Source organism: Fistularia commersonii, chromosome 10 (assembly GCF_037954325.1).
Source record: "Fistularia commersonii isolate RoL2024-O1a breed Wild chromosome 10, RoL_Fcom_v1.0, whole genome shotgun sequence".
Lineage (NCBI taxonomy): Eukaryota > Metazoa > Chordata > Actinopteri > Syngnathiformes > Fistulariidae > Fistularia > Fistularia commersonii.
Window position 1 is genome coordinate 16,870,255 of NC_141293.1, and position 26,264 is coordinate 16,896,518.

A 26,264-nucleotide genomic window follows, 5' to 3' on the forward strand; every position below is an offset into this window, starting at 1 on the left:
GAAATCATGATGTGAGTCAATTTAATTATTCTTCACTCAGATTTAAAACAAAACCATTAATTCTGAACTTGAGATTTCATCATATTTAGAGGCCAAAACACAGGTAAAGTTCAGGGCTGTAGGTCGACCTGGACATATTTCAGTTTGTGGACACTTTTGAATGATTTTGATTGCGACTTTTTAGTCTCAAAGGTGTAACTTAAACATCTCTTCATGATGGTCACCGTTACCACCTGCATATAATGAACCCTGACCATCTTTTGTAGGTTTGCAAAATGTGTCTGGTTCAGTTTTAGTCATGTCCATTAATTGTTTGGATATATCCGCTGCTTATATATCCTCTGCTTTTTATAAATCATAATTTCCTGCCTGTGTGCATAAACTAATTCAAAGCCAAGAATTTCCAAGGTTTTTTTTCCCATTTTTTTTACAAAACAGAGAAGCCTTATAGTGCTGCAAAACATTATTTATATATTGTGAGGTCATAGGCTGGGGGACAGTAATTGGGAAGAAAAATGTTTTGAACAAAAACAGCAATTTCGTAAACCAGGCGTCTCAGACTCGCGACTTGTGGGCCAGTTGTGGCCCTCGGAACAATATTTTGTGGCCCCCGAACTGAAATGCGCTGAAAACATACGTCTTCACCAAGCACTACTCTAGCTTCCAACCCCACTGAAATGAAAAAATTTAAAAAATAAACGATGAAATGAATGTATGTATGTATTTAGTTCTGAAATGGCTTTTTGGTTGAGTGGTCACTTCTGACTTCCGACTGCTGGTACTTTGGATTTTTGGTGACTGAATTGCACTTCTTGTAAGTCGCTTTGGATAAAAGCATCTTCTAATGACTGGAATGTAATATAATGTAATGTAAAATCAAATCTTTGTGTTCGTGCGGCCCGTCTGTTTTTTTTCTCACATGGATCCGGGGGTTTTATTCAGTGGCTTTCGAAAAAAAAACAGGTAAGGAAAAAATGAATAAGTAACTCTGAAATGTATTTTTTGCGTCAAAATTAATTTGAAAACAAAATGATTTTTTGATGGAAAATTGTTAAAACGATCTCATCTGTTCTTTTTCTATAAAAAAACAAAAAAACGATAGCAAAAAAAAAAAAAAAATTGATTTCATAAACAGAATAGCCTTGTAAACATTATACCTCCTCTTATACATGCTACCAATCAATTATCTAATACATTCTAGTGGCAAATTTTCCCACAAATTTTCTCTTTTACCTCAACAATATTTTTAGGGTGTAATTTCATCAATTCTTTTTAATATTCACTTTTGATATTAATTTGTCATGTATATTTCAGAGGAACAGTTCATTACATATAAAGATTTTTATTATTGACCTTTTTACCTCCTTTACATGAAAACAAAGGAAAAATTTGGACTTATCGTTACTTCTAGGTAATGATTTTCCTGCTCCGGCCCCCTTGACAACAAATTAGGCCCCCGGACCAAAATGAATTTGACACCCCTGCCGTCAACAAACCCAAGGTCTTCTCTGATTTGTTCAGAACCACCAAACTTTAGTTTCTGTTCATCATATAATTATCCTGTACATTGTCACATTCCATCCGTTTATAAGAGATTTAAATGTCATCTCTTCATAACACTGTGTTTGTATTAATTAGACATGCGTTTAAACCAGGTTGGAACGGGTGGAGAACAGTGTCAGGGATAATGCATGATAAAAGTGAGCCGGAATGAAAGGAAAGGTATACGAGAGAGCGGTGAAAGCAGCGATGCATTTGAATTTCTTCACTCTAAGACGTTCCAGCCCTCATCATCTAAAGGTACAAGTTTATCGGCGATAAACTAGATCTAAGGGGGTTGTGATGCTAATGGGGGTCTCATTTGTTTGGGACAAAGGAGCAACTTTTGTGGGATTATCTGGATTGGAAAGTGAAAGCTCGACAAAGGAGTGAAACCTGTTTGATCACACGAGATTCGGCTCACGTGGAAGTTACCGGTGGCTGGTTCTGATGGTGACTCTTTCCTGGTTGTTTAGAGGGTGCAGATGGTCCTTATCCATGTGTGCAAATCCATCTTGGTATTGATCCTAAGACGGTGTTATATGTATGTGAAAGGTTGTGTTTGAGGTCCCCCTCCTATGTTCTCAGGTGGTTTTTCTGTTTTGAGAAAGATGGCTTCTCACAGATCCTCCCCATTAGAACTGAGGAAGCCTCTCGGATGACGGGTGAAACATCTCCAAGTAAAGAAATTCAAGTCCGGTCGCCACCACAAGAAGATTTTGATAAGAAATCACCATGACCTGGATGACTGAGATCCTCCAAGGACACAAAAGCTGCAGTAATCCAGCCAAACCTGCAAGAAAACATTGATGAGTGCATCATGCCTGCACAAAAATAACACATTTTTAATAAATTAGAGCACGGTTCAAAGCTGACAAACCCAAGACATGAAGGAAAGCTCCACTCACCAACCCAAAGGTGTTGGGTTGGCAGACATTATCATCGAGTCACTCAGATGGCTTCCTTTCAGGTTCTGATGGTAGTGCTGATTCAGATGTGGCCACGGCACCAGCCTGACCCAGTGGAGGCCCGACGCTCGTTTTTTCTTGATCAACCGGACCCATAAACAACATCCGACAGTTGCACGGTCCAACCCAATGACTCACCAACTCGAGGGAAAGGCTTCTCTTTCTCTCGGGACTGTAGACCCAAAATCTTCCCCTCTGCAGTGAGTATCATTTCTGTTTGGACCCGACATCAGTGAGGGCTTGCCTGGTCAGATTGTATCTCTTGTTCGAATAGATTTCACTTTTTGGGATGGAGGTTAAGACCAGATTGGTGAGTGCTAAGGTAGACATCTTTCGGGTTGTCCAGTGCATCCTGGAAGTCTCCAGCATTAAAAAAGAGGTCATCAAAGCAGACTACCCAGCAGTGCAGTGGGATGTTAGCTAAGACCCTCATGTTTCTTGGGATGGAGGTTAAGACCAGATTGGTGAGTGCTAAGGCAGACATCTTTCGGGTTACCCAGTGCATCCTTGGGAGTCTCCAGCATTGAAAAGAAGGTCATCCAAGTAGGCTACCCAGCAGCGCAGTGGGATGTCAGCTAAGACCCTTTCTGTAACATGTTTCTCGTGATGGAGGTGAAGAGCAGATTGATGAGTGCTAAGGAAGACATCTTTCGGGTTGCCCAGTGTATCCTGGAAGTCTCCAGCATTGAAAAGAAGGTCATCCAAGGAGACAACCTAGTAGCGCAGTGGGATGTCAGCTAAGACCCTTTCCGTAGTATGTTGCGTGGGCTGGAGGTGAAAATTAAATTGGTGAGTGCTAAGGTAGACATCTTTTGGGTTACCCAGTGCATTCTTGGGAGTCTCCAGCATTGAAAAGAAGGTCATCCAAGTAGACTACCCAGCAGCGCAGTGGGATGTCAGCTAAGACCCTTTCCGTAACATGTGTCAAAGGTGTCAGAGGCATTGCAAAGCCCAACTGGCATCGCTCTGCACTGCCACAGCTCCTTGCCTATGGAGAAAGCGGTCTCTGGCTGGTGCTACCTCCATTTGGTAGTAACCACTTCAATGATCTAGGGAGCTGAATCAGTGGGACCTGGTGATGTGGTCGACAGAATCATTGACCCTGGGAAAGGGATACAAGTCCATGTGGTGAGTCTGTTTAGGAGGTGAAAATCATCACAGAAGCACCAAGATCCATCCTTCTTCTTAACCAAGGCGCCCGCGGGCTGGTTGAGGGCTCGATGTTTCCCGCCTATGATACTTCTTTGATCTTCTGCACAGCTGCAGCCCGCAGATGGCAAACCACAGGGGCGGAGATGTTTTGGGGATGGAAGCTGCCGGTGTCAACACTGTGCTGAGTGTGTCCAGCAGTTCCTCTCGCTGGTGTTTCTGATCCGTCTCCAAGCTCTCACAACTCCGGTGGTACAAGTCCTAAAATCACTCTCTCTTACAGGCTGTGATGAAGTGGAAGGGTTTTGAGCTGAAGAAACACGATGCATCCCGGTCCTTTCTCAGCTGCAGGATTGTGCGCAGTATTCTATTTACTAATGGTGATAATGGCAGAGCGGAACTGCCATCTTGGTGGTCGTTCCACAATATTTAATGTGAGCGTTGAGCCACCAGTGTGCGATACTGGGGTCGATATTCTATCTGGACACACCATTTGGTCGGTGCATATTTGTAGCAAATGCGCGCAGCATTCGGGATATCTCTTCCAAAGAATTACTAACAATTAGCGTGTCTTTATATTTCTTCCACGATTGTTCTCACATAGATTTTCATACTTCATCCTTTCATAGCTTAATGCTTGTTGAGCCGCATTTTGTAACAACCGTGCATTTTGTAATAAACGTCCAAAATGTAATAACTTTTTCATTTCATTTTGTAATAAAGCCGCATTTTGTAATAAACTGCCCTAACGCATTTGTAATAAATTTTGCCGCATTATGTAATAAGTTATTACATATTGTTACAAAATGCGCTTGCAACTTTTTTATTCTTTAAGAAATGTAATAACATGGTGTATTATGTAATAACAATTCTAAAGCATAGTTGTTTGTTAATTGTATTTTATTTTACTTTACAGTATTTGTAAAAGTTAGGCCTATTATTAGTATCGCTGTATTAGCCTAAGAGTAGTACTTAGCAATTACTATCAGTACACTATTCAAAGGTTGCATTAACAGAGAATATTCTATAAATTCCATGCTATTACATTTCCTAGAGGATAAAAAAGTTGCAAGTGCATTTTGTAATAATCTTCTAAAAATGTAATAATTTATTACATAATGCGGCAAAATTTATTACAAAATGCATTGGGGCAGTTTATTACAAAATGCATCAGTATATTACAAAATGCGGCTTTATTACAAAATGAAATGAAAAAGTTTTTACATTTTGAACGTTTATTACAAAATGCGGTTCAACAATGCTCCAAACTATCCATCGCTGCACAAACTTTTGTATACAAGCGATAATTACACATTATACTATGGCTTTCAGAGTGCAAATGAGTAAAACATTATACTTCTACAGTATATGTTTAGAACAAGCTGCATCAGAGCAGTTTGAACAGTATTACTCTTGGAGCCCTTGGAGAAATTTCTCCTTCCTCATGGAGTTTGTAGCAGTTAATGCCTATCTATAGGCATTTCAATGCTTGGTATTTCCAAATCCCAGCATATATTAAAGTGATAGACCATCTGTAAAGCACATCAATAACTACACACACTCACACACACACCACACTAATCCATATATGAGCATACCACTTTATTTTTAATCTACACAGTGTGTGTGTGTGTCGGGGGGGGGGCAGTGGTCAGCTGCATGAGTGACCCAAGTTAACATGAGTGTGACAGCTGGACTGGTGGAGGGGTGGTCTGGTTCTGTGTGGGCAGGTTTTAGCTTAGACCGGGGTTTTACACTGATCCCTGTCCCACATTCAGATGCACAGGAAGTGGAATGGACGGAGGATTGGTCCGACCAACTCCCCTACGGATCATCTACTCTGGGTTTTGACGCCGAAACCCAAAGTAGGACTATTAATATCAGACGGCCTTGTCAGGGTGTCTTTAAACCTCAGGTAAACAAACATTAATGTGTTTTGGAAAAATGGATTACAGATCATATCATCTCCGATCTGTTTGAGAAGACTTACAATCAAACATCTGTCCTCAGAGACAAACTGACCATATTCTCAATAGCAAAGGAGAATTTGATTATTTCATGAGGTTTGTTTTTTTTTTTTTTTTTGTGATGTTAATTATGGAGGATATGGATCAAACCTCAAGCAGCGAACAAAACAACCCGCTTTTGTTATAAGTAACTGAGTTGTCGATGCCCTTTTTTTTTTTTTTTTTTCCTTTGGATGTGCAAACGTCAGCAAGCAGAATTGTGTGATAACAGCTATTTCAGACCTAAATTGGAAAGACTCAGCAGCAGTAAAGCACTTTGCCTTTCCGTCAGGATTTAAAACCAGACGATTCTACTGAGCGAGAGGATCCAACTGCTCAATTGAGCTTGACTTCCTCCAGTATATTCAAATGTTTAAATGTTCAATTATTGCAGCCACAACAACAGGCCAAAGCCCACACTCATCGTTCCTTTTCAAGCAGTCACAATCTTTTTTTTTTTTATTTTCCAGATTTATCAGGTTTTTGGCCGGACAAGGTTTCAGCAGAGGACGGAACCATCAGTTGTCTCATGTAGTGAATCAAGCCATCATAAAAATGTCATGGGCAGCCAAACTAATACCAACAAGTAAATGTGTTTGAAGATGGATATCTCCAGGGGAGATAAAAATGAAAAAAATGACAAATGAGGTTTTGAGTACATTTTTCTTGTAATAATTTAAATCATGCAACAGCAGTTAATTTACTTGGGAAGAAACTGTTTCTTCTCACAGTACAATTTCTATGTGAATTCTCGCCTTTATTACATACACTGATTAATTGTCCAAATAGGTATGTTTTTGGAAACTACCAATATGGCTAGACGCAAAATAATGTCCCTTGAATGTAAGATAAAACAGCATTGAAAAAAAGAGTTACCTCGAAGAAACCCTTATAAAACAGTTATGCCTTGTTTCATCTGGATTGGTGGAAACGACAAGCACGGCTGGATTTTAACACAACAAGAACGTCATAAAGTTCTTTATAGGAAATGTATAGATGACATGTTAATCACATTACATGAAATGCTGCAAAAACAATCCGGTTGTCATGCCGACAATTTAAAAGCAATCATTTGCACTTTGGACAGTTTTATTTTAAAACCTCAGTCTAATGTTAAAGATCTGGATCAGGACCTGCATTGGGACATAATCCCACACATGTAACTTCTCCAAAGCTTTTTGCTATGGATATTAAAATATAATATTATTATCAAATATCAAAATATATTATTAATCTATGTAATAATTTATGTAATGTATATAATAGAATATTTTATTGGTTTAATATATATATCAAAATGTAATGTTAATATTAAATGTTAACATATATTATCAATCTATATGATAATTTATATAATTTATATAATAAAATGTTTTATTAGTTTAATATGAATATTAAAATATAATAACAATTTAACGTTAAAATGTAATATTAATATTAAATATTAATACCTTTAGGCAACCAAGAACTTGCATGTCAAATTCAATTATACTCTATGTTTAAAATCGCCAGCTGCTATAGTACATTATAACCTGGTAATGCAAAGAAATACCATAGAGTGTAGTTAATATTAGTAGGTGACCGTCACCGAAATTTGGTGCATGATTTGGAAGAAAAACGCAGACACGGTTGCAACATGCAAACTCTACATCAAACCAGGGCCGTTCCTGCTGGGAGGGGAAGCACTAACCGCTGTGGCAACTATTGATTTTATGTACATATCAAGACTTCTGTATAACCTCGCTTGACTAAATGAATGAAATGAAAATGAATGAAATATATAAATATAGTTGTATATTTGATTTCCAAACCTATTTTTTCGTTTGTCCCCGCACCCCAACCCCCCAAAAAATCACTTTACTGCATAACATGGCTAAGAATAGAATAAGCTCAATAATACTTTTCAAATGTTTCTTTTGAGTTACTTTATTTTTAGTTTAGTTATTGAAATATTATCATGACATACATTAAAATGTGCTTATAAATTATGTGCGGGAATGTGTTGAGATCCGCAGAAATGTCCCTTACGCCTTATCAACAATGTTGAATTTCACTGATAACTGATGATCCATATGTCTGTAAGCTGTTGCCAATTTGTGGTACAAATTGCAAAACTCAATACGAACCCAGCCTTTATCTTCACTTCAGAGATGATATTCAATTTAATAAAGACATTCCCATTAGTGAAAGAGACAGAGGACCTTTTATTTTTATTTTTATTTTATTTTTTATTTTTTATTTTTATTTATTTATTTTTTTGCTGCAGTCATGTTAAATACATTGCCTCCTGAATATATTTGTGATGTATTTTGTGATAATGCCACTTCTATTTCATTTAAGGGATACCTGGATCACCTAGTTCTCCGATAGCTTAGTTTTCCACATAAATATGCAATCATACATTTTCTAATAATAATTATACATTCTACGTAGTGGTACCTTTTTAAACCCAAGATCATCCTAGAAAAAGTGAAAAAAAAAAAAAAAGATTAAATAGATAAAAGACTTACTACAATGGAATCCAGATTACGGAGAGTAGGCAATTTTGATTTTTTGAGTTTTGACCCAAACCAGAGGGGGAGTCAATGTTTCCGAGGTCAGGGGGGAATCAGTTCCAGAGCCTGGGATTACAGCAACTGAACACTCTGTATCCACGGCACTAACATTTACAGTCGAAAAGCAATATTTTAAAGTTTACCCAAGATTTTATGGGCGATTTTATGTTGTGGGAGGTCAGGGTGACGTGTTTTTCATTGGGAACGTCTGAGTTTTGATCCGAGTTGAAGAATTCTGGGGTAGCTGGAGTTTGTGGCGGTATTAGTTGGGTAGACCAAATAGAATTGAGTTGCAGTAATGAAAAGAGGTAAAAAAGGCTTTGGACAAGAGTCGCTGCAGTAAATGGAGCAGGGAAGGGGTGAAGTTTGTTGATAGACTTGACAGAAAATAGGCAGAACCGGGTTATAACATTTAAATAAGACTGGAAAGATAATCTACTGCCTTGGACAGGGGGGGGAATTATTTTGGCTGGCGGGCCACATTTCTGATTTAATTTTTATGTGCGGACCAACTAGGTATTATCTAAATAGCACAAAATGAAAATTGCAATAAATTAAATAAGTTATATTTGAATTAAGAATTAAATCAAAAATTATAAAATGTCTGCATTTTATTTCAATTTTTAATTTTTGATCATGTTATCATACTGACATTATTTTGTATGTCATCATCCATACAAAATTTAACCAAATTAAAAAAAAGGGGGGTTTTAAATTCAATATTGATTGAAAATAACTCAAAGAAAGTAGTTTGGCGGGCCGGATAAAATATCCAAACGGGCGGTAAAATGACCGGAACGACCCCCAAGACTCTTAACTCTAATAACTTCCTTTTGTTGCAGTTAAGATTGAGAAAGTTGGAGGACGACCATGATTTGATCTCCATCTCCACCTTTTTCACCATCATCTTGATCTAACCACTGGTTAAACGAAGCAAGCGGATTGAATGTGGATTAAGAAGACAATCAAAATCAGTTTTTAGGGTTAACGACAAGGGTGGCAACATATATATATATATATACATATATTAGATTAAAAGCTGCACCTTATCCCAGCTGTAACTTGAAGGAAGAAGAGGTAAAACCCAGATCGGTCGCAAGTTGATCACGGATATCAGGATATATCATTGTCGTAACTCAATTTTTTCAATTATTGTTATTCCTGATTTTAGTTTCTTGACAATATTCAGTTTGTTTGTTGTTGTTGTTTTCCTGACTTTAGACCTATTCTCTCCTTCGTCCTTTTTTTCGGAGAATGAAGGTCAGATTTCTTGGAAATGATTTGCTTAATTTGAAATATTAGCAAATCTGCAAAAGGAAAGGCGTTAGCGACGAGTACAAAACAGTGCAGGTGGATAAATAAAACAGTTCGCAGCACAGTAATGTGTGCCTGCTTATGTTATCTAAAAAATCTCTCCGGCTGGCCTCTTGCTGCAGCCAAATCTCGATAAGTTTACACACTACAATCAAACTGGAGGCCGTAACTGGCAGGGATTAGAGAGGGATTACAATCTATTCACCTCACAACATGGGCTAGATCTCTTCTGACAGGGGACCGGTTTGTCATTCTTCTCAAGGGCCAAAAACACCTCTGTGACAGATTTGATAAAGAGCCTGCATGTATCTGAGAAGGCTCGACACACATCGCTGCTTGGCTGAACACTGGATAAGATAAGATATTCCTTTATTGGGAAAATTCACGGTGCAAACAGCACCAAGGTCAGAAAAGATAGATGAAACAAGAGCTTAATTGTATGTTTGTGTTCATAAAATCTTTCCATTTTGTGGCTGTACATTGTACTGTGTACTTTATAAAGAGTATGCAGAAAAAGAATCAGCATCCGGGATTAACGTATTATTTGAAGTGACTGCAATGCACAGAAAAGGAACCTCCATCTGTAAATGTACAATTTTACATCCATTAATGAACAAAAATATTTACTATGGTGTCTGTGAAATTATGATATAAAAGTCAGATAACCCCGAATATACACAATACGGACTTAATATTTACAGTCTGTGCCAGGTGCGGGCAAACTACGGTCCGCGGGCCACATCCGGCCCGTTGGTCTTTGTAATCCGGCCCGCCAGAGATTAGTACAGAATTTATACTTGATTCGAATGATCGGATCAATTAATGCGGGAACTTAAATAGGAGATCATTACATTTTTGGAGCTACTTGAGAATTTCCCCTGTGATTTAGCCTTTACTGTGAACATACTGACACACATGAATGAGCTGGACGTGAAGCTACGAGGCAAAAAAACAGTTTGTGCATGAAATGCAGGCAAATGTCAGAGCCTTCAAGACCAAGATGGTTTTATTTTCAAAGCAAATGTCAGACGAGTCTGATATGTACTATTAACAAATGCGTTTTTTTGTTTTTCTTTGTATCATATCTTGTGCTGACCCGGCCCGTCTGTCAAATCTTAAAAGTCAATGTGGCCCCTGAGCCAAAAAGTTTGCCCACCCCTGGTCTACACGGAGTTTGCACAAGAGTTATCGCACAAATTTCACACGATATGAGTGGTATTGCTGTCCACTAAGAGCAATCCCAACACCTTCTCTGAGTCTGGGGAGCATCTCAGGACAGCTTGCTTTTCCTTGCTAGTCTGTCTCCCGTTTCGCTGCTGAAATTTTCCCGACCTAGCAGACTTCTCCGAAGAATGTTGTAGAAGTTCTTTAGGAGTGTCCCATGCATCTCAAAGAACCTTCGTCTACCCAACAGGTATGGTCTGCTCTGACCCTTCCTGTAAGGAGCAGCAGCATGGTCAGTCCAGTCCAGTTCCCTGGATGCTCACAGATGTTGGGGGTCTCTTGTCTCGTTTGGAAATCCACCGCTAGTTCTTTCGTGTTAAATGTATTTATAGGCAGCTCTGCAGGTATTAGTCGATGATATCCTGCATCCATCCTCTGTACGTTTTGCGATTGTTCCCCATGATTGGGCGACGAAGAGTCATCGGCAGGTGACAGGAAGGGGAATTGTAAGGTTAGCTGTGCACAGGGCGAAGAGGAACGGGCCAGAACTATTTCCTGCCGTGCTTCGGTACTGAAGAAAACCACATCTGACCGCAACCACAACCCTGAAGTTGGTTGAGTAGCCCATTATCCAGGAGTTTGACCTGAACTCTCTTGTGACTTTTTCCTCCACTGCTCTTCAATCCCATGAGATTCAGAGCAATTTTCAGTCAAGATACATTTTTTTTATTTTTAGAAATATCAAAAATAAATACAATTTCCAAATCAGCTTAAATCATAAAATTGAGACTGTGAATGTCAATTAATCTTAACAGCCAAAATCAGTCTTGTAGGCAGCTTAAGTCCAACTGCTGTGAGGAACAGGGGGAAAAAAAAAAAAAAAGATGAAGCACAGCTTTAAAAGTAATGTCACGAGAGAAAAATTATAAATCCTCTTGTTCACCATTTGTTGCACCGGACACCATCTGTTGGGTTGGATGGCAGGATACAACAGCAGTGCAGCCAACCTAAGAGCCTGGCCTCCAACTCATGTTGCACGCCGATGCTCTAAAAATATTCACCGGGTCCATTAATGGACTCTTAGTTACGTCAGAGAGAGATAAAGCTAAAATAAGTAAACAAAACAAGAGGCAGTAGGGTCAGAAGGCCATCAGAGATTATTACATATTATCACATTTCAGTTTTAAAAAGTCATTTGTACCCTGCATGCAGTGTTATGAAGAGTGTCTGGGAGATGCAACATTTTTACCAAATAAGTATGTCATATTGTTGAATCAAGTCTTGGAATTTTTATCATCTAAACGATGGAGATCAGAATTGTAATGCTCCCGCTATTTTTTTGTAAAAGATTATTTTACATCCTGCTCTGTCATTTTTCTTTCATGACCACAACCTGGCCGTACGATTTTTGCGTGTTCTCATCATACCTGCGTTGGTTCTCGATAGTTTCTGTTTCAGTCACAAAAATATCAGTTGCTGATGTGAATAAAATTAATGAACTACTCAAGAGTTAAACCCAGATATGTAATTAACATTCCTTTGTTTACAATATTTCTCACAGATTATATGTTGGTCTTTCTTTGCTTGTGGTTGAACATCTAATGTTTGCAGCTTAATCCCCCTGCTGCAAAGCGATAATGTATGCCACTGACATTTACTGCAACGTTATTTTCAGTCTTCATCACGTCTTCCCCCACTTTAACTCACGCCGACCTCCATTCATCCATTCATTCACTCATTATTTACACCATTTATCCAACACCCGGGACCTATCCCAGCATCACTGGGCGAAAGGCGGAGTGCACCATTTACATATTGAGACAAATTATAATTCCGTGTCTCATTCGCATAGCAAGGCAATTTAAGGTCTCCAATTAACCTGCTGCATGGTCTTTAAACGTCAGGAAAAAAACATGCAAACTCCTTTTAGAATCAAACCTAAGTAAGTGGTGGCAGCGCTAACCGTGCTTCAAGTATGATTTCCTCAATTAATTATAACAAATCATTCACACAAGCTAGCATTTGAGAATTCATCCATAAAAAAATATGACCTGCCAAAATCTGACCTCAAGGGACACGAGACACAAAAGTAAACTCAAGTCCTAAAAATCTGCAATGGATACCTTTCAAGTGAGTTTCTTGTTGAGTTCTAGTTTAGTTTATTTCTCATGAAAGAGAGAAAAGAATCACAACACAAAAAACATGCACAGGTTTTTCGTTTTTTGTTGGTTTTTTTTTCGGGGGAGGCGGGGTTAAGATTATGGAAAAGTAACAAAACCAAGATGGAAGAAATCTGCTGGAGGAGCCAATAAAACCTTACAGGACCTGAAATACATGATGAAAAACTAGAATGGAATACAAATGAGGAGGGTGGGCACTTTATCCTAGAGATGGTTAGCTGTATCCTTGGTACTTTATTTGCGACATGTATGCTTCTCTGGGTTTTCCTCCATGGACAAGGTTCATTGGAAAAATCTTGATGACTGACTGTCGATCAGCATATTATATCATATTTGCATGTTGTATGTTTTATTTTCATTTGTAGCTTACTCATGAATGCACTCCATGAAGCAATTAGTTTGAGAATGCAATGGGCTGTAAATACAACCAACAGTAACCTTATTTCTTGAGAAAGGGTCATCAAACTGTAAGAAAACAGGTTCATTGACAATTCAGCACTACAAGATCACTATAAAGGGAAATTGGGACATTTTTTCAAGAAAAGAATATAAAGAATAGCAAGAATATACAAAGTCCATCCTGAGAGCAGCAACGCTACCTCTCAGGTGAAGTAATTTATTGGTTATTCTTGAGGTACGACAGTTTCCTTTATTGAGTTGGGCGATACGTTACTTCCTTTTCGGACAATCCTTTTTGTAAAAAGTCCTCATTATTTTATTTTTTTCGTCCCAGAAACTTGGTCATCCTCCAGTGCTAAACTTTCCAATTTGGTGGACCCCTAAACTCCAGCTCGAAGATTGTTGGGTCCAGCTTTTAGTGCTCTGACGTCATCGGTTTCACTTCACGATTCAGCTTTGGGGTCAAGTATACCATCAATCTGACGATTTTTATGTCCCGATTGGTTTTCAAGGTCGCCTGTTTCAAGGTCAAACTGGCTAAAGAGGAGTGAGTGATAGTGATCTCATTTTTAAGTCATTTGCAAAACTGATGTCCAAACTGATGTCGCATTTAGCCTTTAGATTTCCAATCTTTGCCTGTCAATATTTCATAGTCATTTTGCAAACTTCAATGCTGTTTGTTCGTGGAATCAATGATTATCTGAACAAGTGATTTAAAGGACTCCTCTTGTTGCTCTCATTTTTTATCAAATGTCTTTTGTTGGTCAAGAAGTTCATGAATCATCAAAAGTGATATGATTGTTTCCAGTGTTGTTTTTCTTTAGGTGGCATGATTAAGGTACACAAATATAAGTAAACCCTGTGAGAAACTAATAGTAGATGGAGTGGATACAGGGACCCTCTAACCTGTTGCTGGATCTTGTTCCAGGCCTGGTTGCTGGTGGATCTTGGGGTCTGGCCCTGCAGGGGGGGTCAGTCAACTGTTACGGATATTATATATAGCTAATATTTTTCAGAAGTTGCTTTTCAGTTCAAAATTCAACCCTCCTGTCATGTAAGAGAACACTTCTCGAGCAAGTCGTGAAGTTTGTGGTAAAAAAATGCTGAGGTTTTTGACAGTTTGCCGCTGCTGTTTCTGCCCAGTGCGTTTTTTGCTATGCGCTGCAGTGGGCAGGGTTTATGTGGACTTGTGCTAGAGTTCTGCACTTGCGAAGTAGGAAATGACGTGCTAAGATACAACTTTGTTTGTGTTCTCGCAGCCCAGAAAGCAAGAACATATCTCTGGCTTCCTGTGGAGTACGTGGACACCTTCAGCCGTTTCATTTTAGTTGCAGAGGTTGACATGTTTTGTTTAAAATATCATATCAGCACTCTTTACATATACAAACTGTAGCGTAGAAAAAAAGCACATTAAAAAAAAACGTTGTTATCTCTTATCTTTACTTATAAATGAAGTCCATACGTTACTTCTTCTGGAGAAAAGCATCGATAAATAGGCTTGTAGAAGTCCTCCTTATCTTTCTTCAGTTTTAAAAGTCTCTCCATCTCAATGGAAATCGCTGCCAGTGAAGACAGTCGTCCTTGATCGGTCCTGTTCCGACTGTATGTTTTGAGTCTTTTCGGTGCTGAGAATGATCGCTCCGCCAATGCTGTCGTAGCGGGAACGGTGACCACCGGTTGGGGCAACTTTGTCACCTCAGGAACAGTTTGGATGAGATCCTTCTGGGCCAAAAAGTCGAGAAGCTGCCCAGGAGATTTACATTCATCCCTCACCGGTTGTGAGCTATACAGCCTGATGAGATCGTGAAAAAAATAACTGGATGGCTGTGCTTGACTTGCTAACTGTTTACAGTAGCTTGCTATTGCTAATTCTATTATTCTGTAGCCGAGTAGTAAGAAGGATCACTGGGATCAGCGGTGCCCCCTACCATGAGGCACCGTCACTGTCTGCCTCACTTGATGTCTCTTCGCAGTCATTCATGATTACAAGAAACCCGTTACATTTATTGACGAAAAACATTATACACATCAGCTAAACTACGGAAAATTAGTTCATATATTAAAAGTGTTTGAAAATTTTAATAGTGACTATGCATAGCATGCCAGCACAGTTAGCATAATCATTGTGTAATCCATAGTGGGCTCAGCTGGTTGCTGTGAACGGTAAATGTGATTTTTTTTTCAGCGATTTAAAAAAAAAAAAAAAAAAATTGAAATGGTGATGTTAAATGGAAAATAACTTTATAGTACAAATCGCTGAATAAATACAACCGTTAAATTCATTTTTTCATTTTACATTTTTTTCCTTTCCATGATGACAGGTGAGGCCCGGCCTCCCCTGCCTCCGCTGACTGAACCTCACTGTTCCCATGCATGTTTTCGTTTTATAAACAAGCACATTTATGAAACATGAATTTGGGTATCCCATAAAATGTATTGCTATTATAATCATCTCATTGTAATCACTTCTCTGACCCACTTTCCTCCATGCTTTCTTTTCCAGACAGTTGCTGATTGAAATGGGCATTCATTCAAGCTGCTGGAGCAACTTGCTGTGGTGGCTTCCACCGCTGCTGCTCCTCTGTGACGTCCCCTGCTGTTCGGGCCGCTCGTTTGGGATTTCCATGCCGTCGGTGAACGTGGCAGTGGTATTCAGTGGCCCGGCCTACCAGACTGAGATTAAGGGACGGCTAAGTAGGGAGAACTTCATGGACCTGCCTCTGGAGGTGAACCCTATCACTGTGCTGGTCAACCACACCAACCCGAGGGCGCTGCTCACTCGCATCTGCGACACGCTGTCCACGAATCGCGTGCACGGTGTGGTGTTTGAGGACAACGTAGGATCGGAGGCCATTGCGCAGATCTTGGACTTTATCTCTACTCAGACAACTGTTCCAATTGTAGGCATCAGCGGAGGCTCTGCTGTTGTCCTGCCTTATAAGGTAAGTATAAGGGATTAACAATGACGGGGTCGATAGCAACAGATCAAATCTATCCAGGATATCTGACTTTTCAACTCATTATGCCTGTAGTATAGATAAATTCTTTTGTTGCAGGTAATTCTCCCATAATGCAAATGGACCTGCTCACTAGAAAAAGTCGTTCTGCAAATGTAGTCCAACAGTCTCATTGTAGCATTTGATAGTTAACAAAATGTAATCTCCTGGTCATGTATATTGATTTTATTTGTCACATCTAGCACAGCTTTCTAACTAAAGCAAGGGTCTCAGACTCGCACCCTCAGAACAATATTTTGTGGCCCCCTGCCTGAAATTAAATTCTTGTGTTGGTGCGACCCGCGTGTTTTTTTCCTCATATGCATCCAGGGGCTTTATACAGTGGGTTTAAAAAAAAAAAACGGGCAAGGAAAAAATGAAAAAGTAACTGTGCAATGTATTTTTCGCTTCAAAATTTGAAAACAAAAAACTGTTTTTTGATGAAAAAACATCTAGAGACATTGTTAAAACTATCTTTTCTTTTCTTATTTCTATAAAAACAACAAAAACAAAAGCAAAAAGAAAGGCAAAATCAAAAAGATTTTTTTAATAACCAGTATAGCCAACATTAGCCTTGTAAATATTATACCTCCTCTCATACATCAATTCAATAAATCAATTTTCTAATAAATTCTAGTGGCAAATTTTTCCACAGTGACAAGATTTTCTCTTTTAACTCAACAATATTTTCAGGGTGTAGCTTCATCAATTCTTTTTTAATAATTATTTTTAATATTAACTCATCATGTATTTTTTAGAGCAACAGTTCATTACATATATTTTTTTTTATAATTTGCCTGGGCAAAGGAAAATTTGGACTTAGTGTTACCTCTAGGTAATGATTTTACTGCTCCGGACCCAAATTAAGCCGTATGTGGCCCCCGGACCCAAATGAGTTTAACATACCTGGACTAAGAGATTTCAGTTTTTTGTTTCATCTGTTGTTTAGTGTTGCTTATCTGCCCATGAGGATTTTATTCTTTTGTTGCAGTGCCAGACATTCAGGCGCAGATTTCAACATGAGCTTCAGAACTTAAACCCAAACGTAATTATGCTATTTTGGAAAGAAATATGGCAAGTTCAATGACATTAATGACAGATGATTATGCCAAGTTTGGTGCACATTATTATGATTCATTTCACTGATCAAATTAAATCCCGTTTTTTTTTTTTTGTTTTTTTTTTTATTAAATTTTTTTGACTTTTTTTCTCTTTCCTTATGGTTTCACAATAACTGTTTTCTCTGTCATTTCTTATTGATTGTTACATGGGTTGTACAGGACTGTCTCAGAAAATTAGAATATTGCAATTAAGTTCTTTATCTTCTGTAATGCAATTACAAAAACAAAAATGTCATACATTCTTGATTAATTACAAATCAACTGAAATATTGCAAGCATTTTGTTATTTTAATATTGGTGATTATGGCTTACACCTTAAGAAAACTCAAAAATCCTATCTCAAAATATTAGAATATCATGAAAAAGTAATTTTTGTTCTTTTAATTGCATTACAGATGATAAATAACTTTATTACAATATTCTAGTTTTCTGAGACAGTCCTGTAATTTTGGACCCCAACACTACTAAGAATGTTTTTGGGTTTTTTTTAAATAGGGACTACACAACTATGTTAGCTACTTCATAGTATCCCTCAGATAGATTTTAAAGACGTTATTCCTGTGTTTGACCTATTAGCTGGAGTTGAAAATGTAATTGAGGGAAGATTAACAGGCACTGAATTTGTTCAGCCGCAGATATCAGGTATTATCCGATGTGGGTATAAGATCACATTATTTTTAGAATGTGATGGACTGAAATTACAGACTCAGTAATATGAGGAACACATTACATTTTGAAACAAAAAAAAAAATCATTAGGTAATGTAGGCAGGGAATGTTGTTCTGGGGTAATGATAACAGGTACCAATTAAAATCACATTTTTCATTATAGAATATACAGTGTTACTTAATCACTTCTTGGTGTTGAAATAATTGATTATTATCTAAAACTATAATAGTCCTTTATGGGGGTTAAACTGGGTTGGAGTTGCCAGCTTTGAGAGATTCTGTAAAGCACCACTCACTGCAAAAGGCTCATTCTCAGTATTTCACGTCTTATTTTTTCTATATTCATATTTTTCTCTGTGTTATTCCATGTCTAGTGCAGCAGAAGTTCAGTAATGAAACATCTCAAATGTTTGTTTCATCATCTCATGAATAGTCTGAAGAAAAAAATATTAAGCTCAACGTAAACTTGTAAAACAAGAAGAGGCTGCTTCTTCTTTCTGCTCTTTTTCGTTCGTCTCAATCAACCGGTTCCAACTAACCCTGTTCTCAGTATCCTCCTTTCTAACAGCAACAAACTTCATGTCCTTGTTCACTACATCCATAAATCTTCTCTTTGGTTTTCCTCCATCCAAAACATCTCAGTTCTGCCCAAGAAAAGGCGGCAACCGATTGTGTAGAGTTGGGAGTTTTACTACTGCATTTTTAATGTCAGCTTTGAGTGGTAATGGATATGATAGAAAGGAATTGGACTTGGACCAACACAGTTACAGGACTGTCTCAGAAAATTAGAATATTGGGATAAAGTACGTTATCTATAGTAATGCAATAAAAAAAAAAAAAACTTTTTCATGATACTCTTATATTTTGAGATAGGATTTTTGAGTTTTCTTTAGATGTAAGCCATAATCAGCAATATCAAAATAATAAAAGGCTCACAATATATCAGTTGATTTGTAATGAATCCAGAATGTACGACATTTTTGTTTTTGTAATTGCATTACAGAAGATAAGAACTTTATCGCAATATTCTAATTTTCTGAGACAGTCGTGTAAAGCTGAAGTAAATCATGGTATTTTACATGTGACGTTATACTAGTGAATGTACTTGATTGTCCTAGTCTCAGAAAATTAGATGATAAAGTTCTTTATCTTCTGTAATGCAATTAAGAACTTTATTGCAATATACTAATTTTCTGAGACTGTCCTGTGCATTCTGCACGGCATTCATTTACACTGTATACAGTATCTTCTGCTTATTTAAAAAATTGGGGTTTTGATGTATCTGCGTCTTGCTGCTATTGTTATTGAATAAGTTAAGTTAAGTTAAGTTAAGTTAAGTTAAGTTAAGTTAAGTTAAGTTAAGTTAAGTTAAGTTAAGTTAAGTTAAGTTAAGTTAAGTTAAGATAAGATAAGATAAGATAAGATAAGATAAGATAAGATAAGATAAGATAAGATAAGATAAGATAAGATAAGATGAGATAAGATGAGATAAACTTTATTGATCCACCAAAGGGAAACTCTGCTGACTTTGTCACATCAGCATAATAGTTATAATGTCGAAAAATATAAATTATAAAAAATTACATATATATGAATATATATATATAAATAGAGAGACAGAAGACATAAGATAGCAAGACATCCATAAATAAATAGACAGCAGCAACATCATCAGGGATAATACTGGACAACATCAAGGAACAATGAGGGTGACAAATACACAACCAGAACTAAACGACAATATAAATCGAGTGACAATAGCAATGAATAAAATAAATAAACAAAAATAGGCAGAATGTGTGCAGGCTGGGTCAAACAAGGATAAGAAAGACAGCAGAGTTTGGGCAATTCGTGAATGGGTGAGATAGTGGATTGTGGAAGCGGCACAGGTCAGAGTTGTGTGCTGTTCAAACTGCTGGTGTTCAGTAAGTTCTGCAAAGAGATCTTTACATTAAGAACTGCTTCAGGTTTTTGTTGCCAAGTACATGCCTGACGTCCCATATTTGCCAAGAAATTGCATAATATTGGGGTTTCCAGCTTTTCCAGTTATACTGGCATTTTTGGGCCACTTCTAATCTCCATCATGGCTACTTTTGGTAACCAGGGGATCATATTGTTTGTCTTTATCTGGGTTGTTATTATGACATCATAGTATATGTATGAACTATACATGAACTTTGTGTGCATAATTATAATATGATAATTTTCTACTACGTCTACGACTATATAATCCAGAATAACAGGTTGCCTTATAGGTTTTTATACGATGACATCCTCTTTCCTATTCTTTCTACTTAATTGAGGGGGAAAAAAAAAAATGTCAGATTGACAATTTCAATGAATCACCTCCCCGATACAAACCATAATAAAAAAAACAAAAACAAAAATAAACATATGGTAGAGGTTGTGCAGAGCATCAAGGCTTGAATGTAAAAGTTTTTTGTTTTACTTTTCCGCAAGCTGACGATGGTATTAGCTTTTCAGTCAAGATTTGTGTTGTGCCAGTTCTTTTTAAACAGAAAGTGAATAGCGGAGTGCAGTCACACAAGAGGTGAGGTGGACCATATTTAAGTGACATTTAATAGTTTTTTTTTTTTTAGGAAAGAGAAGGAGTTAAGTGACTGTGACTTCTGGGGAATTTTTCTGATTTTCTTGGTTTCCTGTAGTTTTTCAGAGTGGCAGCGCGAAATTAGAAATAAATTGATTGACAAACCACATCAGTCGATGTAATGTGGCATTATCGCTCTTGGTTTGGTGAAGTAGCAGAAGTAATGGAGCTTAGAAAAACTGAATTTAAATGTGTAAACTGTGATCAAAATGTTTTCTAAGTTGGTTTCATTGGCTAAAACACAGAGTAACCCATCTCAAGGGGCAGGATTAATGGCCCGGTGAGGTAGCGTCAGGTTAATTTAAATTTTTTGTACCTCAAAAGTGGACGACAGTTCGGCAGGACATGGCAAGGAATTGGACACGTTTTATTATTTAGGCAGGAAAAAATGCCCAACTCCCTCAAAACCTAATGCTTTAAAAGGCATAAACTGCACAGGGAGAACCTAATTTTGCTACCAGCAAAATTTAGATAATTATTCTTTGCATCCCCGTAACTGATTCCTTGGTCAATTTTTGTCACCAACATTAATTATTCAATCATTATCTCAACTGCCTAACCTATTTACAGTCTAGTTTGCTTACATTGGACAGGAGTTGAGGTATATTTCAAATGTCCAGTATTCAATTAATGTACTGCATGTTATTGGGACGAACTCGAAATAAACACCATCTGACTCACCATCATACTTTTTTTCAGATTATAAAATGTTTAGGTAGGCAACAGTGGCGTGCAGATGTCAAAGTGGCATGCAAATCTTGATCGTATAGCCCAAAGCCTCAAGTATAAGGCCTAATATACTAAGTAATATTATGAGACAGGTAAACACTTTGGATATAGAAACACAGGTGTGAAATAAATGCTTTATTCAATTTTAATATAAATGAATCAAATGTATTAAGTTATTTTCCCCATATGATACCTCCTGTCACAAAACACCTGAACTACTTCGCTTTTTACATCAGTCGTGAGAAATTCGTTTCATTAATGCCAGTTTGATCAGTTGCTCCTTTGGCACCGAGCAACTCGGGTATGTTATTAATTTCGGTTTTGAAAATTACTTTTCACAGCTCGCGACTGGAAATGCGATTGGAAGCAGTAATCTGTATAAAACACCCTGCGTAAAAAAAAATACCGTGTAAATATCCCAATAAATATCACAAAAAAAAAAAACGATAAAAAAAAAATACTTGTTCCTGTTCTACAGCTATTCTCCTTGCTGAGAATGTAAGATAACTAATCTAAATGCACTAAAAGGTGAAACGACTCGAGGAAACGCAGGAACGAACAGCCGCGTCTGCTTGTTGCTTTTTATGGTTGCACCACATACATCACGGCCATGCTTGCGGAGGAGCGCATTGACTCTAGACACAAATGGTACACCATGTTAAAGGAATAAAGGGCTAACAACTCCCTCTGCAGTGTGGTGAGCCTCCAGAAATTGATTTATCACCGCTGAAATTCGAAAATGACTGTCTCAGTCCCTTCTCTGATTGAATACCCCGATCCAATGACTGCCCGGGGCTAACGCACCGCTCCCCCTCCCCGCACACCGCTGGTAAGTACGTAGGTTTTTAGGTAGGCACTTTGCTCATCGTGAAAGGGAAGGTCAAGGTTCGGGCAGCGGCTGCAAACATCTGAACTGAAGTGAAGAAAACATGCAATCAATGGTTGTAAAATACAAACAGTTTCAAAGCAATACAGTAAAATTAAAAAGAAAGTACAACACAATGCAATGCGAAAAAAAAAACAAAAACATTTTAAAGTGCATAATCTGCAGTGAGTAGTGTATCAGTCAGTTCCTTACCATTGTTATGAAATGTAACCCCAAGATAGAAAAATATACTAGGAAATTTAAACCTCTTTTTTTTCCATTTCCTGGTATGTTTTCTTGTTGCCATTTTAACATATCAGGGGCCAAGTTTCTAGTTCATATTCAGGTTTTCTTCTTTCTTCTTTCAAAGCTATACTAACACCACCAATATGAAGTGTTCAGGTCATGCTTGATCCAAGAACACACCACTGTGGATGTTATGGCAATAAGACAAACCGGTGTAGCACTGGGTCTCACTTTAATTTGGTCACTTCCAAGTAGAAAAGGGAATTGATATACATCAAGCAACGTTCACCTGATAGCAACCCGAACCTGCCAACCAGTCGAGTCCAACTCTGGAGTGTGAGACGAGTCACTCAACCTCCGAAACCAGAACAAAAGTCCTTCTCAGGAGTTCTGATCACCTGAGCTTTGGGTCTGTGGCTAATTGGTGGGATGATAAACTGGCCCCAGGAGCACTAGAGGGACAGCTGGTGGTGAAGCGGTTTCAAGGTCTGGGTCCAAAGTAGAAACAGGGTTAGGGGGGGACACCTGTGATGCAGAAACTTGACCAGTTCCACTTCCTTATCCAGGACCACGAAGGCAGACTTGAGAAGATCCACAAAAGATCATTTCTGCTTTCCCCCGTTCAGTTCAAAACAAAGCTGTGGGGTCCTGCTCATAGGGGCCGTCGTAGGGAAGCGGTGAAGAATGAGTGTTGTGTCAGACAAAACGATCCTTGGGATGTAGATCAGAGGGATATAATGATGTCCAAACAAAGTGGCAGCATCAGGAAAACAGATCAGCAGTCCACAGTTGACCAAGTGGTCGAGGAGTCTGGATCGAACTCCCCAGAAACCCCCAGCAGCTGCCCAAAGACAAGCTTGGCTAGAAAGGACAATAGATCCTTCTTATGAGCAGAGCACAGGTATAACAAAACCTACAGTAACATATTGACTTTGTTGCTGTAAGTGAGAAGAGCCTGGAGAAGAGTCTTCATGAATCTGTGGAAACATTCACAAAACCCCTTGACCCTTTGGGTTGATTGCTGTAACGTGATGCAGTTACACAACAGGCTCTCTTCCACTGCAGTCGGCAATCCCAAGGTCAGATCAGAAGCTGCAAAGGGTGACCCACTTGAAGGTGAACCCCAACCCTTCTTCACCCTCCCCCAACCCTCCCTCCAGTTCAACTGACACAAGAAAAGGCATGAAAAGGGATCACCAATGAAGACATCATGAAGAAACAGATGATGACTTGGAACGCTACTTCCTGCTAACGGAAGGCAGATTGAAGCAATCTTCAGAACCTGGACCTGTGCATGTTTCAGCCGGTCCATTGTCTTGACAGCAAAGTCAACATCCAGGTCAGCCTCCAACATCAGCCGATGCTTGTGGTCCACCATGAGCACTGAACTTGCGGTCTTCTTGAAGGGAATTGAGATAGTGCCTGGCCAAGAAAGGGACCAGGAGCAAGAGCAGGAGGCTGCCTATTTGGCACACTGCTCGCACACTGCTCCCATGGCTAATTCTTCCTCCGCCAAAACCTGATTGACACCTCCTGTGTCTTTTGTACACAAGAAATTGCAAGCATACAAGGGCAGTGTGCTTCAGAGGTAGGGGTTACCACAGGTAAAGCTGAGAAAAGAGTAACTGAGCTCCACCTGAGCCCAGCACAGCTTATATATCACTTGTGTGGGCTTGTTTTCTCCCAAGCTGTTGAGGGATAAAGGGTCTTGTTGGCGTTGCATAGCTGGGACAGCTGGGACTGCATCTTGAGTGCATTGTTTTTTCCACTCACCGGAAGTTCCCCTCCGTAATCCCATCACACAGTAGGTGGCTGAGGGATCTAGGTGTGTGACCACAAGGTATTTAATGTCATCCAGCATGACTCGAGATGAGGCTGAACTGCACCCCGATGTGTCGAAGCTACAGGGCTGGATTACGCGGCAAAAATTCCGCAAGTTTGACCCTGGCCACAAAAAGTGCCGGGGAAATGGTGGGAACTTGCATGGATGCCATGTTACCGGCATCAAGTGACATTGTCGAGCATTAGACTGAGAAATGGTTAAGTATAAAGACGGAGACGAACCAGAATTGAGTTATTACAAGTAAAATATCACATCAAACCATGAACACATTAATAGCGACCCAACGCCCCCCTTGCAACTCAGTTCCAGCGCGTGAGACAAACCATCCCCTTATTGCCACCGAACCATTATCCTAAACAGTTACAAGCAATATAAATCCATGGTACAAATTGCAAGAGCACAGAAGATACAGCCCAAGTCAGTAATTTCAGTTTTTTATTACAGTCAGCAAGAGCTGGCTTGCAAAATTTATGAGGTCAATAAGTAAAATGGAGAGTTTATATCACCGCAGAAATGAATACAAGTCAACTAAAAGACAATTAAATTCTTGTTATATTTAAGATGGGGTGGGCTGTTGGTAATGGTGACAGCAGGGGGATTTAACACTGATGTCCACTGGCTCTTCCTAGAGTGGTAAACTAATTTCTCAGATTTGTAAGGCAACAGTGAGATCATATCACCTGATCTCTTACTGATATTTTGATCTGGTGGAGAACAGGTTGGATATATGACCTCAGTTACCTTCGCAACATTTCCATAGTGGCATGTCCTACTGTACTACTACAGTTTCAGATGCCTTGGCACCTGTACTATTTAGGGTGTACTGCATCGCTTAGCATGCCAATATGACCCACTTCTGTCGAACAGCATGTATTATCATGTCAACATGATTGGCCGCATGTCTGGTTTCCAGTATCACTCGCCTTTACAACAAATCAAATTTTAAGGCTTCAGATACACCAAGAAGGATAGTACCTAGATGGATGGCACCACTACTTATACAAAAAAATCCACAGTCCATTATTCATTTGGCGACTAGTCATATTGACGAAAACATATTTCTAAATTTAAAGAGTCTCAAGCTGAATTATGTGACTGATACTGGATGTCATGAAGTGTTTGTACGATGCTAGCTGCTCCGAAAGGAAGTGCCAGAGCATTTCCTGCAGTGAAGCAAAGGCAGCCATATGTTGCAGGGGGGGGGGTTAGTGGGGGGGGTCAGTCACATGACCAGAGTAACCACATTCTGTTTTGGATCAGAACAAACACCATCCGTTTCGGCCTCTTCGGTCATCTCATATCTGTAACCGGTTTCCTTTACATTTTTGGAGGTACTCCAAGTCTATAAATAGAACCACCCGATTTAAGACATTCAAATAACCTTCAAGTGTCAGATGAAATTTGGTTCAAAGACGGTCAAGAAGCATAATCCTGTAATTGATTACCATAATATAAACATTGCTCTGTTGGAAATAATCTCTGGTTTATTCTCATATCTGTTTATCATATTTGTTTAATTTCTAAATCAGTAAAAAAAATGGGCATTCAAGATCAAATTATGAAAAAATAAATCATCAAAAAAAGGCATCTTGTCATTTCATGATTCCATGACTGAAGCATTAATGGCTAAAAAGAGAAATATGATCAAGACAATACATGTTTGTCAAGGATTTTTCTGTATAGTTCCCTCATAGCGACGTAATCTCGGCTCAGCTTTCCACTAAATGCTTTTAATCTTCTTTGGGACTATAAACTATTACTGTGAGCTTCTGCTGAAGAATATCTTACAGCCAACATGTAGCTGACACACATTTTCAGATGTCCTTCTCATAATTTAACACACTTTTCTTGGCAAACCAATGGATCATACTCTTAAAGTTTATAATTCAAAAATAGAGTTTGTTGAATTCTAAT

At 38.6% G+C, this 26,264-nt stretch overlaps 1 protein-coding gene across 3 annotated transcripts in view; it reads left to right on the forward strand.

The window, feature by feature from the left end:
• Positions 1-26,264, forward strand: part of grin2ca (glutamate receptor, ionotropic, N-methyl D-aspartate 2Ca) — an 82,819-nt gene that overhangs the window by 10,447 nt on the left and 46,108 nt on the right. For all 3 annotated transcript variants that reach the window (XM_086154075.1, XM_086154074.1, XM_086154073.1), the window contains one exon: positions 15,778-16,216. In XM_086154075.1, the coding sequence (XP_086010201.1) occupies positions 15,794-16,216 (423 nt within the window). In that variant the 5' untranslated portion in view covers positions 15,778-15,793. The remainder of the gene's footprint in view (positions 1-15,777; positions 16,217-26,264) is intronic.